This window comes from Trichosurus vulpecula, chromosome 6 (assembly GCF_011100635.1).
Source record: "Trichosurus vulpecula isolate mTriVul1 chromosome 6, mTriVul1.pri, whole genome shotgun sequence".
Classification (NCBI taxonomy): domain Eukaryota; kingdom Metazoa; phylum Chordata; class Mammalia; order Diprotodontia; family Phalangeridae; genus Trichosurus; species Trichosurus vulpecula.
In genome coordinates this window covers 264,499,323-264,517,061 of record NC_050578.1, presented here as the reverse complement: position 1 = coordinate 264,517,061, position 17,739 = coordinate 264,499,323, and the positions used below count along the sequence as shown (strand labels likewise).

The 17,739-nt window shown below is 39.0% G+C and overlaps 1 protein-coding gene across 1 annotated transcript; it reads left to right on the top strand.

Moving 5' to 3' along the window:
* Positions 1–6,450: 6,450 nt before the first annotated feature.
* LOC118855088 lies at positions 6,451–16,319 on the top strand. The gene is made up of 3 exons (XM_036765208.1): positions 6,451–7,380; positions 9,267–9,455; positions 15,342–16,319. The coding sequence occupies exons 1-3, from the start codon at positions 6,451–6,453 to the stop codon at positions 16,317–16,319; spliced, it is 2,097 nt and encodes a 698-aa protein (XP_036621103.1).
* Positions 16,320–17,739: the final 1,420 nt, after the last annotated feature.

Below are 17,739 nucleotides of genomic sequence, written 5' to 3'. Positions count from 1 at the left end.
CTAGAGTGAGCTCCGTACCCAAGTCCCTCCAAAAACCTATAAAAATGGCTCTGAACCAATTCTAGAACGGCAGAACCCACAGAACAGCAGAGGGAAGCAGGGCTCCAGCCCAGGACAGCCCGGATGGTCTCTGGGTGAGCTCTATTCCACAGGGAGCTGGGAGCTGGGAGCTGGGAGCTGGGAACGGAGTGGCGCAGAGCCCAGCCTGAGCGGCGTGGACCATCCAGACCAGAAGCCGGGCGGAAGGGGCCCTAGCGCCCTGAATATGTGAGCTGTGGCTGTTACCAGACCCCTCGACCCACAAACACCAAAGACTGCGGAGAAGGTTAGTGGGAAAAGCTGGGGGAGTGGAAGGAGTTCGCGGTTCGGCTTCCAGCCCCGGGGGCAGCGGAGGTGGGGCAGGTACAGCTGTTGTTACTTCGGGCTCCAGGCCCACCTGGTGGGAGGAATTAAGTGGCGGATCACAGCAGGGGTGCACAGCCTGCCGAAGATCTGAGCCCAGTCTGGACTGGGGGTCCTTGGGGAAGGAGGAGTGCGGCTCTGACAGAGCTGGCACCTCCCCCCCAAACGTAGAACATAGAACTCTGTAATCTACAAGCAGTCATACCCCACTGAAAAACTCAAGGGTCAAGTTAGTTGGTTGGGAATATGGCCAAGCAGCGAAAACGCGCCCAGATTCAGTCTCAGACTTTGGATTCTTTCTTTGGTGACAAAGAAGACCAAAACATACAGCCTAAAGAAGACAACAAAGTCATAGAGCCTACAACCAAAGCCTCCAAGAAAAACATGAACTGGCCCCAGGCCATAGAAGAACTCAAAAAGGATTTGGAAAAGCAAGTTAGAGAAGTAGAGGAAAAATTGGGAAGAGAAATAAGAAGGATGCGAGAAAACCATGAAAAACAAGTCAATGACTTGCTAAAGGAGACCCAAAAAAATACTGAAAAATACACTGAAGAAAACAACACCTTAAAAAATAGACTAACTCAAATGGCAAAAGAGCTCCAAAAAGCCAATGAGGAGAAGAATTCCTTGAAAGGCAGAATTAGCCAAATGGAAAAGGAGGTCCAAAAGACCACTGAAGAAAATACTACTTTAAAAATTAGATTGGAGCAAGTGGAAGCTAGTGACTTTATGAGAAATCAGGATATTATAAAACAGAACCAGAGGAATGAAAAAATGGAAGACAATGTGAAATATCTCCTTGGAAAAACCACTGACCTGGAAAATAGATCCAGGAGAGATAATTTAAAAATTATTGGACTACCTGAAAGCCATGATCAAAAAAAGAGCCTAGATACCATCTTTCAGGAAATTATCAAGGAGAACTGCCCTGATATTCTAGAGCCACAGGGCAAAATAGAAATTGAAAGAATCCATCGATCGCCTCCTCAAATAGATCCCAAAAAGAAATCTCCTAGGAATATTGTTGCCAAATTCCAGAGCTCCCAGATCAAGGAGAAAATACTGCAAGCAGCCAGAAAGAAACAATTTGAGTATTGTGGAAACCCAATCAGAATAACCCAAGATCTGGCAGCTTCTACATTAAGAGATCGAAGGGCTTGGAATGCGATATTCCGGAGGTCAATGGAGCTAGGATTAAAACCTAGAATCACCTACCCAGCAAAACTGAGTATCATGTTCCAAGGCAAAATATGGATTTTCAATAAAATAGAGGACTTTCAAGCTTTCTCAGTGAAAAGACCAGAACTGAATAGAAAATTTGACTTTCAAACACAAGAATCAAGAGAAGCATGAAAAGGTAATCAAGAAACGGAAATTGCAAGGGACTTACTAAAGTTGAACTGTTTTGTTTACATTCCTACATGGAAAGATGATGAGTATGATTCATGAGACCTCAGTATTAGGGTAGTTGAAGGGAATATGCATATATATATATGCATATATATATGTTTATGTATATATATAAGTCAATGTGTATGTATGCATGTATCTATGTGTATATGTATGTATGTGTATATATATATATATATATGTAAAAGAAAGAGAGCAGACACAGGGTGAGTTGAGGATGAAGGGAAGATAGCTAAAAGAAATAAAATGAAATTAAGGGATGAGAGAGTAACTTACTGAGAGAGGGAGATAGGGAGAGATAGAATGGGGTGGATTATCTCCCATAAAGGTGGCAAGAGGAAGCAGTTCTAGGAGAGGAGGGGAGTGGGCAGGTGAGGGGGGAATGAGTGAACCTTGCTCTCATCAGATTTGGCCTGAGGGGGAATACCATACATACTCAGTTGGGTATCTTACCCCACAGGAAAGAAGAGGGAGGAAGATAAAAAAAAAAAATAAAAGGCGGGGGGATGATGGAGTGGAGGGCAGATGGGGGTGGAGGTAATCAAAACAAACACTTTGGAAAGGGGACAGGGTCAAGGGAGAAAATTCAATAAAGCGGGATGGGTTGGGAAGGAGCAAAATGTAGTTAGCCTTTCACAACATGAATATTGTGGAAGGGTTATACATAATAATACATGTGTGGCCTAGGTTGAATTGCTCATTCTTAGGGAGGGTGGGTGGGAAGGGAAGAGGGAAGGGAATTTGGAACTCAAAGTTTTAAAATCAGATGTTCAAAAACAAAAAAACTTTTTGTATGCAACTAAAAAATATGATACACAGGCAATGGGGCGTAGAAATTTATCTTGCCCTACAAGAAAGGAAGGGAAAAGGGGATGAGAGGGGAGGGGGGTAATAGAGGGGAGGGGTGACTGGGGATCAGGGCAACCAGAATATATGCCATCTTGGAGTGGGGGGGGAGGGCAGAAATGGGGAGAAATTTTGTAATTCAAACTGTTGTGAAAATCAATGCTGAAAACCAAATATGTTAAATAAATAAATTGCATTTAAAAAAATAAATTAAAAAAAAAAAAAAAGGAATGATCAGCTCTGGGCTGGGGATGAAACCTAAGAGGAAGAATAAGGCATTTTGCTAGAGACTGAAGAAGTGAATGGAGAGCTTTTAACTGAAAAGGGGGAAAATAAATCTAATAGTCAATGTAGCTCCAAATAGTCTGGCACCACAGAGAAGAACAATACAATAATTAAAGTACAATCTAGGAGGGCAGCTAGGTGGCACGATGGATAGAGTGCTGGGCCTAGAGTCAGGTAGATTTTATCTTTCTGAGTTCAAATCTGGCCTCAGACACTGACTAACTATGTGACCCTGGGCAATCACTTAACTCTGTTTGCCTCTGCTTCTCATCTGTAAAATGAGTGGAGAAGGAAATGGCAAACCAATCCAATATCTTTGCCAAGAAAATCCCAAATGGGGTCATGAAGAGTCAGGCATAACTGAAAAATGACTGAACAACAACAGACTAGATGAAAAATGGTAGAAAAAAGATAACATCAAACAAAGTAGCTAGAGCCAAGGGCTTTCCACATCTGTATGCATGTGCAGAAAGTGCAGTCAATAAACTACATGAACTAGAGAAGCTAAAGCAGTCAGGTAAATTGGACCTCATAGGTAGCAGTGGGGTTTAGAGATATGGGTCTTATGACTTGAATTTGGCTCCAAAAATGTAAATCTTATTTAAAACAAACAAACAATTGACTAAATGGGGGGTGGAAGGTGGGGAGAGGGAGGCTGATGGGAAAATCATGGTGAATATTAATAGGTGAGAAGAATTGAAGTAGAAACAATATTGCTCTAAGGGTCTAGTCCTGATCACCTGGACATAAGGAAGAATTAGAAAGGAGTTTGGGAAACAGATGGCAACGTAGGTATGCAAGCATATGACAGCATAGTGAGGGGAGGCTTTGACTAATCAGAAACCAGTTGACATCTTGGGAGAAGGTCATCTTGATACATATTTAGCAAGGAGTTTGACTAAGTTTCTCATGCTACGCTTATAAATGAAATGGAAAGGGGTCAACTAAATTATAATAGTTTAATGTAAGTGGAACTAGACAAATAACAGGACTCAATGAGCAATCATTAATAAGTCAAATTAAATTCAGGGAAGAATAGAGTTCTTAGGAATGTGTCTCTGGCTCTGTGTTATTAAACACTTCTGACAATGCTTTGAATGAAAGAATACAGGCACACTGACAGATTTGCAAATATTACAAAGTTTGGAGGGACAGCTAATATACCAAGAGACAGAGTTCAGATCCCTAAATTTCTGAACAGGCAAGATGATGGGCTGACTACACTAAGAGTACATTTCTTAGGGAACAATGCAAAGTTCTACATTTTAGTTCAAAACAGAAACTTCACATTTATAGAATAACCAAAAGAGTTGGAATGGCCTTCAGGGAACATCTTCTACAGGTCCTTAACTAGGGGTCTACAGAAATCCCCATGGGGATAAATTTTGAGAGGTCTTATGAACTTGAATAGGAAAAAATAAGCATAATCAATTTTCTCTATAGTCCTACATATTTTATTATATGCATTTAAGAACATGATTCTGAGGAGGGGCCCATAAGCATCACCAAATTGCTAAAGTGACCACAACACACAAAAGATGAAGAAGCCCTGATTAAATTCAACCTTACCTGAAGAAAAATTTCCTTTATAATATACCAAAACGTGGTCATCAAATTAGGCTTCAAGACTTTTAGTGAGAGGTAATCGGTGCAGTGGATAGTCAGGAAGACTCATCTTCTGGAGTTCAAATCTAGCCTTACACACTTACTAGCTGTGTCACCTTGGGGCAAGTCACTTAACCCTATTTGTCTCAGTTTCCTCTTTTATAAAAATGAACTGAAGGAGAAAATGGAAAACTATTCTAGTGCCTTTGCCAAGAAAAACCCCAAATGGGGTCACAGAGATTTATACATAACAGAAAATGACTGAACAACAACAATCCTAATCCATTAGAAAGAGACATTGAAAGTAAGCGAGAGAAAGAGAGAGAGAGAGAGGAAGGGAGGTAGAGGTAGAGACAGAGAGAGAGAGAGAGAGAGAGAGAGAGAGAGAGAGAGAGAGAGAGAAGAGAGACAGACAGACAGACAGAAACAGATTAACTTATACTCAGGTGATCTGTCTGTAAACCACTTTTGCCAGACCCAATGTTATTAGAGTTCACGTTCCTAATCTGGTTTCCATTGTTGGGAACAAGCTTCCTCACCTCTTTCCTCTTGAGGACTGGATACAAAATTATGCCAAGGTCTAAGCTCTAATGACAAGTTCTAAAGGTCAGTGGAAGTGTCTCTTTTTCTGGAACAAATTATTTTATTTTATTTTATTTTATTTTTTTAATGGGTAATTGCCCAGTTAATAACAAATCCACTTCTTCCATGGAGTCATGGAGTCATGACATATGTCGATGCTTTGTTCTATCTGCAGTGCAGGTAGGCAAGGGCCTGATCCTTCCAAATCTCAAGAAGGTAACTTGAATACAAGTATGATGTTGCCAGAGATGGTTAAGCAATCAAGCTCCTTATATAGAAGTAAATCCTAATTAATAGGAGACCATATCCAAGAAAGGCAAATGCTGCACATTTGGGGAATAGTCAAGATTGAGTCAGAAGCTCTAATAGAAAGAGTTAAATTAAACTTCTGCATCATAGATTTGATAAGACGGCTGTGGGTGCTAGAATATGTCTCTAAAAGACTATACTTAATTAAAAAAAGAAGAGAACAAATTAAGTACGGTAAAATGATATTTTGCACATTGAGAAGATCTATACAGACAAGAAAATTCAAGAACTAGAGTAGGAGGAGACTGATGGAGAGAGTCTGTATAAAGATGAACAAAGAGAAAACAGACGCAAAGATACTATGGAGATACACCACTAATTAATTCTGGAGATATTACACTAAATTACAAGTGTCAATTGTGGTTCTAAGAATACTCATATCTGTACCTGATAGCCACAATAATTAGGATCAGAGGAAAAAAGGTCAAAGGGAAAAAAGTGAGAGTAAATAAAATGGAGAGAGAAGGGGAAGGAGAAAAAAGAACCAAAAGAAAGGATAACATTAAATAATAATAATAGTTGATATTTCTGTAGTGTTTTAAGTTTTTCAAGTTGTCACATCTTATATTATCTTTTCTGAGATTTAGAAAAGCTATGTACAATAAGAACAGAATTTACTATCATTTTACAGATGTGGAAACAGAAGCTTACAGGAATTAAACTACACGTCGATGTTTCCACAATTACTTTGGTTCCAGAGGTGGGACCCCGAGGTCATGCTGCCTCTTAGGTCCCATATTCTATGAATTGTCCCTTGCTGCCTCCAGTTGTTAGGTGGTTCCATCCAAAGCTGCTTTGTTTATGCAAGGAGATTCTTTGAGTGGAAATAAAAGAAATGAAAACACAATAATGGTGAAAGTTGAGAGGAAGAGAATGGAATGCATCTCATTTTCAAACAGAATATACTTTTATCTAAAAATAACTCAATGCATTTATTATTACCTACATTTAATGACTCTTCGATATTAGCAGGTACAAAGCCGAAAAGGGTGGATCTCATCTGGGGAACTGATGAATTGGAATGTCACCACAAACCCTGAATTTATTCTCTTGGCACTAACTCATCGCCTGGAACTTCAGGTCCTGTTCTTTGTCCTCTTTCTAACCATCTACATCATCACTGTGGTGGGCAACCTGGGGATGATGGTGTTAGTTCGAATCATTCCCAGGCTTCACACACCCATGTACTTTTTCCTGAGTCACTTATCTTTTGTGGACCTCTGTTTCTCTTCCAATGTGAGTCCTAAGATGCTGGAGACTCTCATAGTGGAAAAGGCCACCATCTCCTACTCAGCCTGCTTGGTGCAGTGTTACCTTTTCATTACTTTGGCACATGTGGAAATGTACATTCTGGCTGTGATGGCCTTTGACCGCTACATGGCCATCTGCAATCCTCTGCTCTATGGCAGCAAGATGTCTCCCACTGTCTGCACCTCTCTCATCTCAGTGCCCTATGTTTATGGATCCCTCATGGGTCTCATGGAGACCATGTGGACCTACAGCTTATCATTCTGTGGCCCCAATAAGATTAACCATTTCTACTGTGCTGACCCTCCCCTCATTGAACTAGCTTGTTCTAGTACTTACAGAAAAGAAACATCAATCTTTGTTGTTGCTGGGTTTAACCTCACCTTTTCCCTGCTCATCATTCTTATCTCCTATCTGTACATCTTCCCAGCTATCTTCAGGCTTAGCTCTGCAGACAGTAGGCGCAAAGCCTTCTCCACCTGTGGGTCCCACCTGACAGCGGTCACTATATTCTATGCAACTCTTTTCTTCATGTACCTGACACCACCCTCTGAGAAGTCTGTGGAGCGAGGAAAAATGGTGGCTGTGTTTTACACCACTGTGATCCCCATGTTGAACCCTATGATCTACAGCTTAAGAAACAAAGATGTAAAAGAAGCCTTAAGGAAAGAACTCTTCAGAAAAGAACTTTCTAAATAAATCTTAATGTTCACTTGTCTAAAATTGTTTACCATTCCTTAAACTCTGTGAACTTGGAAATGTCCATCACTCTTCTTGCACAAGCAATTTGGTCTAGTCTGCATGTGCCAGAGATTAGGCCCAACCAGCACTACTGCTGGTGCCGATGTTCTTCCTTTCCAGGCAGAAAGAAATTCCAGGTTAATGAGTATTATAATGACTAGGTGGAAAGTAGCACTCTTCAGTAGAATTAGAGTTAAGACTAGTAGCAGAAAACCAGAGTTCACATCCTGCTTTCAGGTCTTACAACTTTGGGCAAATCGTATCCTGTCTCTGGGCTTCAACCTTCATGTATATGATGTGAGCAGGCTGAAACAGATGATTATTAAGGTCTTTTACAGCTCTGAAATGTATGTTCCCTAAAGAAGAGTGTTAATTATATTGAAATTTCTTGGTAATTTCTGTTTTGTAGGACTCCCTCCCCCAAATGATTGGAGAAATAGTTGTAGAGATCCAAAAAAGGCCTTAGAGATCATATAGTTTTTGCTCTCCCTATTTTAATGTGAAGAAAGTGAGCTCTAGAGATGGGAAGAAACCTGAATAAAGTCATGCAGAGGTTTATTAACAGTTAGAAGGATCCTGGAAGTTCGTTAACTCATTGCCCTTTTCTGTACTATCACAAACTTTGTTTTGGGGCATGGGGGTGGTGTGGAGCACAAAACAAACAAACAAAAAACCCAGAAAGCATAATGACATCAGTGCATAATCTCTTCTTCCACTGACAGAGGGCTGCAAGATGTCAAGAGAAAAAGAAAGTGGAGGGAGGAGGAAAGAATAGGAGAAAGAAATGGTGGAGGGTTAGAGAGAGAAGGGGAAAGAAAGGGCGGGGGGGGAGAAAGAGAGAGAGAGAGAGAGAGAGAGAGAGAGAGAGAGAGAGAGAGAGAGAGAGAGAGGAAGGAACCAAGGAAGCAAGGAAGGAACAAAGGAAGGATGACAGAGAAAGAAAGAAAAAGAAAGAAAGAAAGAAATTGACATTTATATATCTCTTCCAAGTTGGCAAATTGTTTCATAGTATTTCAACTGAACTTCACAAAACTCTGTGAAATTGTTACTGCAGGTTTGATTTTCTCCATATTACACATGAGAAAATTGAAACTCTTGAAATTTCATGTGACCATGGACACACATCACATGGACAATTAGTAAATAATCAAAGACACGATTTGAATCCTGGTCTTCCTAACTCCAAGTCAAATTATACTACACTGCTTCAAGGAAGGAAAGAAGAAGTAAAATGAGAGACAAAAAGAAAGAGAGAGACAGAGTCAGAGAGAGAGAGAGAGAGAGAGAGAGACAGTGAGAGACAGAGAGAGAGTGGCAGAGAGACAGAGAAACAGAGAGACAGAGACATAGAGACAGAGAAAGTGAGAGAGAGAAAAAGAGAGACAGAGAGTAGGAAGGAAAGGAAAAAGGAAATAAGAGCAGGAGGGAGAAAAGGGAGATTTGTCTGGAAGGCTTTGGTTCCCACAATAACAAGATCATTCTTTGCCCTGAGTTACCCCCGTAAATATAGTTGAAATCAGAACCATGCCTCTAGCCCTTGGGGACTGAAGATGTGCAGGGATATTCGCCTCTATATTTAGGGCTGGTATTCATCTCCTGACTCCATGAAGCCAGCTCTCTTTTCTGAGGATGCCCGAGGGTGTAAGCTCTTAAATGTTGCTTTCTGCAACTTCTAATACCCATTGATCCATCTAGAGTCTGCTGCTTCCACATTTTTACTGGAATTAAAGCTCCTTCAGAGCAAGCAGTTTTTGGTGTTTTGCCTTTGTATCCCCAAGTACCAGTGCAATCACTAGGAACTGTGCTTGAGGCAAGGGTAACTGTTGTTCCTCATGCAGGTGACAGGAGGGGATGAGAGACTGGGGAAAGAGGAAGATCAGAATACTGTCACACAAACTGCTGTTGGAGAAATTTCCATCAACAGCTTGGGACACGGAAGGAAGATGGAGGAGAAGTGTATCACAGCCCCTCAAGCTGATAGCTTCCTGCTGGTCCCTTTTTTCGCCTATATTAGGTACTTGGCTTTTGTAGTCATTCCTAGACAGTGACAGTACCCCTTTCCTTATGATACATGACTTAACCAATTTAATTAAGTAAAGTGTTTTTTAGAATTTTTTGTTCTTCTCATGTACTTACAATGCTTTGCATTTTGTTAGGGATGGTTCTTGTTTCTTTCTTTTTTATTATTTTTAATATGTAGAATAATACGTAGAATAACCATCTCCCACAGCATTGGTTGCACTAATAACACAGTACAATAAAAAAGATAATTGCATATCTAATATGCACCATTTGCTATTCCTTTCAACTATACAACAAAATTATCATGTACGTGTAGATGTATGAATGTATGTATACGTGTGAATATATACACACATTTACATACATGCATATATACATATATAAATTATTCTATTCATACTTCTATTTATCAGTTAATTCTCTGGATACAGACAGGAGCTTTCTTCATATGTGCTTTATAATTAATTTGGTTATTTATAAAGGTCAAAATAACTTATTTGCTCAGTCATTTTTAAAACAATATTGGTGTTAACTTTACATAATGTTCTCGTGGCTCTGTTCATTTCAATCTTGATTATTTTGAGCAAATCTAATTCTAAAATCACCAAACTCATCATTTCTCATAGCACAGTAGTATTCCATCACAACTGTATACCAAAATTCATTCAGCCATTCCCCAATTGATGGGCATCCCTACAATTTCCAGTTCTCTGCCACCACAAAGAGAGCTGCTATGAACATTTGATGATATATACCTTCTTTGCCTTAATCATCTTTGGATCTTTGGTTCTTGTTTCAAAAATGAATTTCATGTGGATGAGTAAAGCTAAATGATAACCTTCCTATTACAGAAAGGGCTTTTCACAGGAACCTAAGTTTCTAGGTAGAAAGTACTACATCAGAGATTTTCAAAATATGTTTTAAAGACCGTTGGTGGGTAGCCAAGACTCTTTCAGGAGGTCTACATGGTCAAAAATATTTTCATAATTAGAGAAAACATTTTCATTTCTAAGAGGACAAATATCGATAAACAGAACCCATAAAATAAAAGATTTCTCTGGGGTGTCTAATAATTTTTAAGAGTGTAAAGAGCTACAATATGAGTAAACACAATGGCCAAGTACATAGTTTTCTGATCCCCACAATTTCCCAGATCTTTCCAAAACAGAAATTATGTGCCAAAGATAAAGCAGGCTGCTTCCATGTCTAGGATGCTCACTGACCCTAAGATCAGTCAGCAACCCTTATCCCCTCCCACAGTATTGGCTGCACTAATAAACACAAAGACACAACACAGATTTACATCAAAACACCTCCTTCACCTTGTTACCCCCTACCTCCTCCTTCTTTTCAGGGCCAGATCATTTTACACATGAGGAAGCTAAGGTAAACAGCGTTAAGTGAATTGCCCAGGGTCACACAGCTAGTGAGTGGGTTAAGCTAGATTTGAACTCAAGACAATGACTTTTCTTGAATGCTGATAGTAATAGCCAAAGACCAGAACTCAGTGTAAGGCAAATCTGCCCTGACTCTAATGCAAAGAAATTTAGTCACTGGAGAACTTCAAAAGGCATCCTGCTTCATTGACAAACCAAATAAATCCAAGCTGATCCCTTGGGACAAACATGGGAAGTGGCAAAAATGTTCCAATGCAGAGAGCAGAATCAAGTCCATAAAACATGATGTAAAAGAATAACACGTGTCTTTGGATGACCTCATTTCAGGTTCAAAATATAACATTTACTAGTTGAATGACTTAAGCCAATGACTTTACCTCTTGGCCTCTCTCTATTTTATTGTAAGAAGAAAGGGTTGGATTCAATGATTTTCAAGGCCCTTTCCATCTCTGACACTTTACATTCTAAGTACATTCTAATGTTCCTTCCTGGTCTGACATTCTATGTGATATAGTCTATAGTATCTGCCAGATTTGAGCCTCTGGTAGTCACTGGTCTTAGGTCACCTCTTATTCTGGATGCCTATGAAATATATGGATCATACAAGACTCATATAACCAGACTGAAAGACACTAAGTAAGGACTGTTCTACTATTCCTGAAGGTTTTAAATGTTTCTTGGGGACAACAATACCAGTTGCAGATATGTCTAGTTCTTTGAACACTTATGACAAAACACACATACACTTTAACGTGATGTAAATGTTGTTATTTGGCTTTCATTTTCAAAGAGGACCAAGAACGTAATACTGACTAAAAAGCAGAATTTGGCAACGTTTGGGTGAAAAAAAAGAAACGTAATCCTCTCAACTAGTTTTTGTCCCCAGGGATGTACAAGATTCCCCATTAGGATTATTTTTCTTGGTTGTGTCTATGAAATTCTTGAGGGATAAAACTCCTCATTATCAGCCTTGGTATAAATCCTTCTAGAACAAATCCTTCCTGGAGCTAGGAAACTACCTTTTCTTTCACAGGTAGGACTGAAAATTCTGCATAATGCAGTCAGAAATTTATACACACAGACTGAATTTTTCCCATTAAATTGTATTTCTTTTATACTGTGGTATTTTGATGCTAGAGTTTGGAAAAAGCAGGGAGGAAAAAAAGGGATTTGGGAGTTTTGCATAGAAAACGATAACCCCACTCTTAGAAGAGACAATATTCTGAGACAGAGGATGTCTAGGTTCTAGCCTTGTCTTTGTCACCAACTCCTCACTCAGTTTCCTCCTCTGTGAAATAAGGGCGTTTTGACACTAATGTTCCTTCAGGCTATAAAATTCTATGACTATAATCTCTGAGGTTTTTCTACCTGTAGGATTTAATGAAATACATACCTTTCAATGAAAGGAAATCAGGCTGATTATTTATTTTTCATATTTATTTTTCTATAGCTATGAAAATCTCATTTCTTTTCTTACATATCACAATAATTATAATGCTTTACAATTCACAATTTACAAACTATTATCTCTGTAGCAATTATATGAGGGAGATATTGTAGTTACTACTATCCTCATAGTATTCCATAGTGTTATAATAAAGTTCACTTAAAGAGAAGGAAGAATTCTATGAGGGTTTTGGGAAATAGATAAGCATACATCAATGTGTAGTGATTGAAAGATTTAATTCTCCAGACGTTTTTTGGCATTCTCTTTCTGCCAACATCAGGGGAGCTGATAAATGTATATATTTTCCTAAGTATAACTTATACTTCAGAAGATAGAAGTGTCAAGTGAAATTGAGAGAGGATTCTATTCAACAATCAGGAATTTCTTGGTGAAAGATAATGGCAAGAGCTATCAGGAATAAATGAAGATATTATCAAAAATGTTGATGTTAGAGGAGAAAGCCATGCATATGCATTGATATGCACTTTAGGTTTCAGATATAAAATGGTTTAGAAAAAGATCAAATACCATTCAGTGGCCTAATATTCCGAAGGCAAGAAGTCTGCCTAAGTGTTTAGAAGGTCTCAGGAATGAAGTTCTGAAGATATAAGCAAAAAAGATTTCAATGTGGACTCAAGAGGAAAGGTACCTGAAGAGACTAATAAATGTAAACAAAATTCACTCTAAAATAATAGCCTAAAAAGACACATATCCAGGAGACAAAAGGGCAAATATCAGAGATTAATAAAAAGCAGTGGCACAGTACAGTAAGAATTGTGTGAAGAACACTAAAACCCGGAAAAAAAAAGAAAATTTGAGGCTTCTAGTGAATATAGGAAGAACAACAACAAAAAGTTGGGTTTTTTTGTTTGTTTGTTATTTTCTCAATGTTGGGTCCAGGAGGAGGATCCTAGATGGAATAAGAAGGTTGAAGGCTGAACTATTGAATTCTTAATTTGCTTCTGTTTTCTCTTCCATGTAAAATGACTTTTAAATGAGGAAGGATAGAACAAAAGTAGATCAGAGGGAGTGGAAACCTAAGATGATTAGGGCAGCCTCTAGCTGATCTGAATGAATTAAATTAAATTAAATTAAATCCTAGTATGTTTAAGGAACTTGTAAATGTGATTACAATGTCACTGTAAATGATATTTAGATGATTTTTTGGAAGCAGGGATCATACAGCTGAAAAAAGTATGTTCCCAGTTTCATTTTTTTAAAGAGTGTAGTCTGCTGTCTGTAGAAAAGTGAGCTTGTTTTTTATTCCTGACAATATTTTGGAGTACATTATTGATGGTATGTATAGTTTATAAGCAATTAGAATTAGAAACGATGATTCTTAAAACAAGAATAGCTTCTTCAAGAACAGGTCTTGCCAATTATTTATTTACCAAAGTGAATAAACTGCCAGAATGATTAACCAACCAATAAGTATCTGGAATGTTTTAGCCACAGTACTACATGGTGGGGACATAAAAGAAAGAAATTCTTTTTTTAAATCTCTAGTCATCCAGAGTTTACATTCAACAGGGGGTGGGGCACTACAAATACAGGCAAAAATAAGTGTCCCAAAAGTTTTAGTGCAATTTCAAGATTACTAAAGCTGTAATGTACACTAAAGTTCCTGGGAGAACTTGCAATACAATACAAGTATGATGTTAATACAAATGTGCATACCAATACCTGGGAGCCCAGGGGGGAGTCGACTAACAGCTGGGGAAGTTAAAATAGCTTCATGAAGAATGTGATTTCTGGGTTGATTCTTCAAGAATGGGAAGGACTCAGTGACAGGAGGCAAAGACGAAATACACTGCAGGCATGGGGGATTGCCAGTACAAAAACACTGGCCATAAGAGGGGATGATGGCATTTTATGGGGGAGGCTGTCCTAAAGGCAGAAGATGCTTACATTTCAGCAAAGAATCTGATGAACTCTCTCATGCTATGCTTGTGAATGAGATGAAGAGTGACCAACTAAATTATAACAGCCAATTGGTGTAGTGGAGTCAGGAAGACTCATGTTTGTGAGTTCAAATCTGGTCTCAGACACTTACTAGTTGTGTGACCCTGGGTAAGTCACTCAAACTTGTTTACCCCAGTTTCCTCATCTGTAAAATAAGCTGGAGGAAGAAATGGCAAATTACGCCAGTATCTTTGCCAAGAAAATATCAAGTGGAATGAGGAACAGTAGGACTTCAGTGAAACAACTGAACAATAATACCAGCAAAAAGTTGATTAAAGTAGCTGATTGACTGGACCCAATGAGCAATCATTAATTAGTCAAAATCAATTTCAGGTGGGTAGTTATAATGGCATTCTCAGGAATTTGTCTTTGGCTCTATGCTGTTCAACACTTTTCCCATTCCTTTGAATGAGGGAATAAAGGCTGCCTCAAAGATATTCAAATAGCACAAAGCTTGGGAAGAGAGATAAAAGGCTGAGAGACAGAGCTAAGATCCCCAAATTTCTTAATAGGCAAGAATAATGAGCTAAACGTACTCAGAGGATACTTCACAGAGAATAATTCAAAGTTCTGTATTTCAGCTAAAACAATCCAACTTCATACACACAGGATAAGAAAGAATCAGATTGGGAAGGGATGTCATGTGCTTTCTATGAGTAGTTCATAACGGGGTCCAGTAAACTGAGGAATCCACAAATAGATTTTAAGGGGTCTTTAAACAGGCACTGCAAAAATAATTAATCATAATGTGTTTCCTTTGAAGTTCTATGTAGCATAAGCTTGGAGAAGATAAATGACTTTCCTGTGTTCACACAGTAAGTTTCAGAAGTGGGATATGCACCCCAATCATCCTGACTCATGTCCAGTGCTATATGAATTGCCCCTAGCTGCTCCTCGCTGTTAGAGAGTGCCACCACAAGCTTCCTTGTTTAGTAAAGGAGATTTTTGAGTAGAAGTAATGGAAGTAAAAACACAGAAAGAGGGAAAATTAAGAGGAAGTAAATGGAAGGCATCTACTTTAAATAAAAAAAGTTATTCTCTCTTATTTATATTATTTTCTATATTTAATGGCCCTCATATATTAGGAAATACAGAACCAAGGAGTGTGGAGCTCAACTGGAGAAGTGATGAGTGGGAATGTGACCATAAACCCTGAGTTTATTCTCCTGGGACTAACCCATCGCCTGGAGCTTCAGGTCCTATTCTTTGTCCTCTTTCTAACCATCTACATCATCACTGTGGTGGGCAACCTGGGGATGATGGTGTTAGTGCGAATCACTCCCAGGCTTCACACACCCATGTACTTTTTCCTGAGTCACTTATCTTTTGTGGATCTCTGTTTCTCTTCCAATGTGAGTCCTAAGATGCTGGAGACTTTCATAGTGGAAAAGGCCACCATCTCCTACTCAGCCTGTTTGGTGCAGTGTTACCTTTTCATTGCTTTGGTCCATGTGGAAATCTACATTCTGGCTGTGATGGCCTTTGACCGCTACATGGCCATCTGCAATCCTCTGCTCTATGGCAGCAAGATGTCTCCCACTGTCTGCACCTCTCTCATCTCAGTGCCCTATGTCTATGGCTCCCTCACAGGTCTCATGGAGACTATGTGGACCTATAGCTTATCATTCTGTGGCCCCAATAAGATTAACCATTTCTACTGTGCTGACCCTCCTCTCATCAAGTTAGCTTGTTCTAGTACTTACAGAAAAGAAACATCCATGTTTGTTGTTGCTGGGTTTAACCTCACCTTTTCCCTGCTCATCATTCTTATCTCCTATCTGTACATCTTCCCAGCTATCTTCAGGATTAGCTCTGCAGACAGCAGGCGCAAAGCCTTCTCCACCTGTGGGTCCCACCTGACAGCTGTCACTATATTCTATGCAACTCTTTTCTTCATGTACCTGACACCACCCTCTGAGAAGTCTGTGGAGCAAGGGAAAATGGTGGCTGTGTTTTACACCACTGTGATCCCCATGTTGAACCCTATGATCTACAGCTTAAGGAACAAAGATGTAAAAGAAGCTTTAAGCAAAGAACTGTTCAGAAAAGAACTTTCTAAATAAATCTTAATGTTCACTTGTCTAAAATGGTTTACCATTCTGTGGACTTGGAAATGTCCATCACTCTTCTTGCATAGGTAATTTGGGCCAGTCTGCATGTGTCAGTGAATAGACCCAACCTGCACTATTTCTGGTGCTGATGTTCTTCCTTTCCAGTCAGAAAGAAATTTCAGGTTAATGAGCATTTTAATGACTAGGTGGAAAGTAGCACTGTTTAGAATATTACGTCTAAAAGCAAAAGACCAGGGTTCACATCCTTTTGTCATTCTTATAACTTCAGGCAAAACATGTCATGTCTCTGGGCTTTGACCTTCATGTATATGATGTGAGCAGGCTGAAGTAGACGATAATTAAGGCCCTTTACAGTTCTGAAATATAGGTTCTCTAAAGAAGAGTGTTAGTTACATAGAAGTATGTTGGGTAATTGCTGCCTTTTTTAGGACTCCCTTTGCCAAATGATTGAAGAAACAGGTGTAGAGGATTAGATTCACAAAAGGCCTTGGATATCATATAGTCCTTTGCTCTCCCTATTTTAATGTGAAGAAAGTGAGCTCTAGAGAGGGGAAGAGACCTGAGTAAAGTCATACAGAAGTTTATTAACTGTTTGATGGATCCTGGAAATTCATTATCTCATTGTCCTTTTCTCTAGTATCACAGAACCTGACTTTAAAAAATCGGAAAGCATAATGACATCAGTGCATAATCTCTTTTTCCAGGGACAGAGGGTAGGAAGATGTCGAGAGGAAAAAAAAGGAAGGGAGAGAGAGGTATAGAATAGAAGAAAGAGACAGGGGAGAATTAGAGAGAGAAAGGAATAGAGAAAGGAAGGAAGGAAGGAAAGAAGGAAGGAAGGAAGGAAGGAAGGAAGGAAAGAAGGAAGAAAGAAAAAGAAAGAAAGAAAGAAAGAAAGAAAGAAAGAAAGAAAGAAAGAAAGAAAGAAAGAAAGAAAGAAAGAAAGGAAGGAAGGAAGAAAGAAAGAAAGAAAGAAAAAGAAAGGAAGGAAGGAAGGAAGAAAGAACGAAAAGAAAGAAAGAGAGAGAAAGAAAGAAAAAGAAAGAGAGAAAGAGAGAGAGGGAGGGAAGGAAGGAAGGAATTGACATTTATATAGCTGTTCCACTTTGGCAAGTTGTTTCATACTATTTCAACTGAACCTCACAAAAATCTGTGAAATTGGAACTTCGGGTTTTAATTTTATTTATTTTAATGAGAAAATTGAAACTCTTGAAATTTCATGGGACCATGATCACACATGACATTGACAATTAGCAAATAATCAAAAATTATTTACTACAAGATTTGAATCCCCGTCTTTCTAACTCCAAGTCAAATTATGCTACACTGCTTTAAGGAAGGAGTAAAATGAGAGAGAGAGAGGGAGAGAGAGAGAGAGAGAGAGAGAGAGAGAGAGAGAGAGAGAGAGAGA

Bases quoted from the DNA above. Each gene is read 5' to 3' on its own strand.
- LOC118855088 (XM_036765208.1), top strand. From the start codon at position 6,451: ATGAATTGGAATGTCACCACAAACCCTGAATTTATTCTCTTGGCACTA. The intron at 7,381-9,266 runs AAATAAATCTTA...TTCCTCATGCAG, and splicing joins TCTTCAGAAAAGAACTTTCT to GTGACAGGAGGGGATGAGAG. The intron at 9,456-15,341 runs GTAGTCATTCCT...CTCATATATTAG, and splicing joins ATATTAGGTACTTGGCTTTT to GAAATACAGAACCAAGGAGT.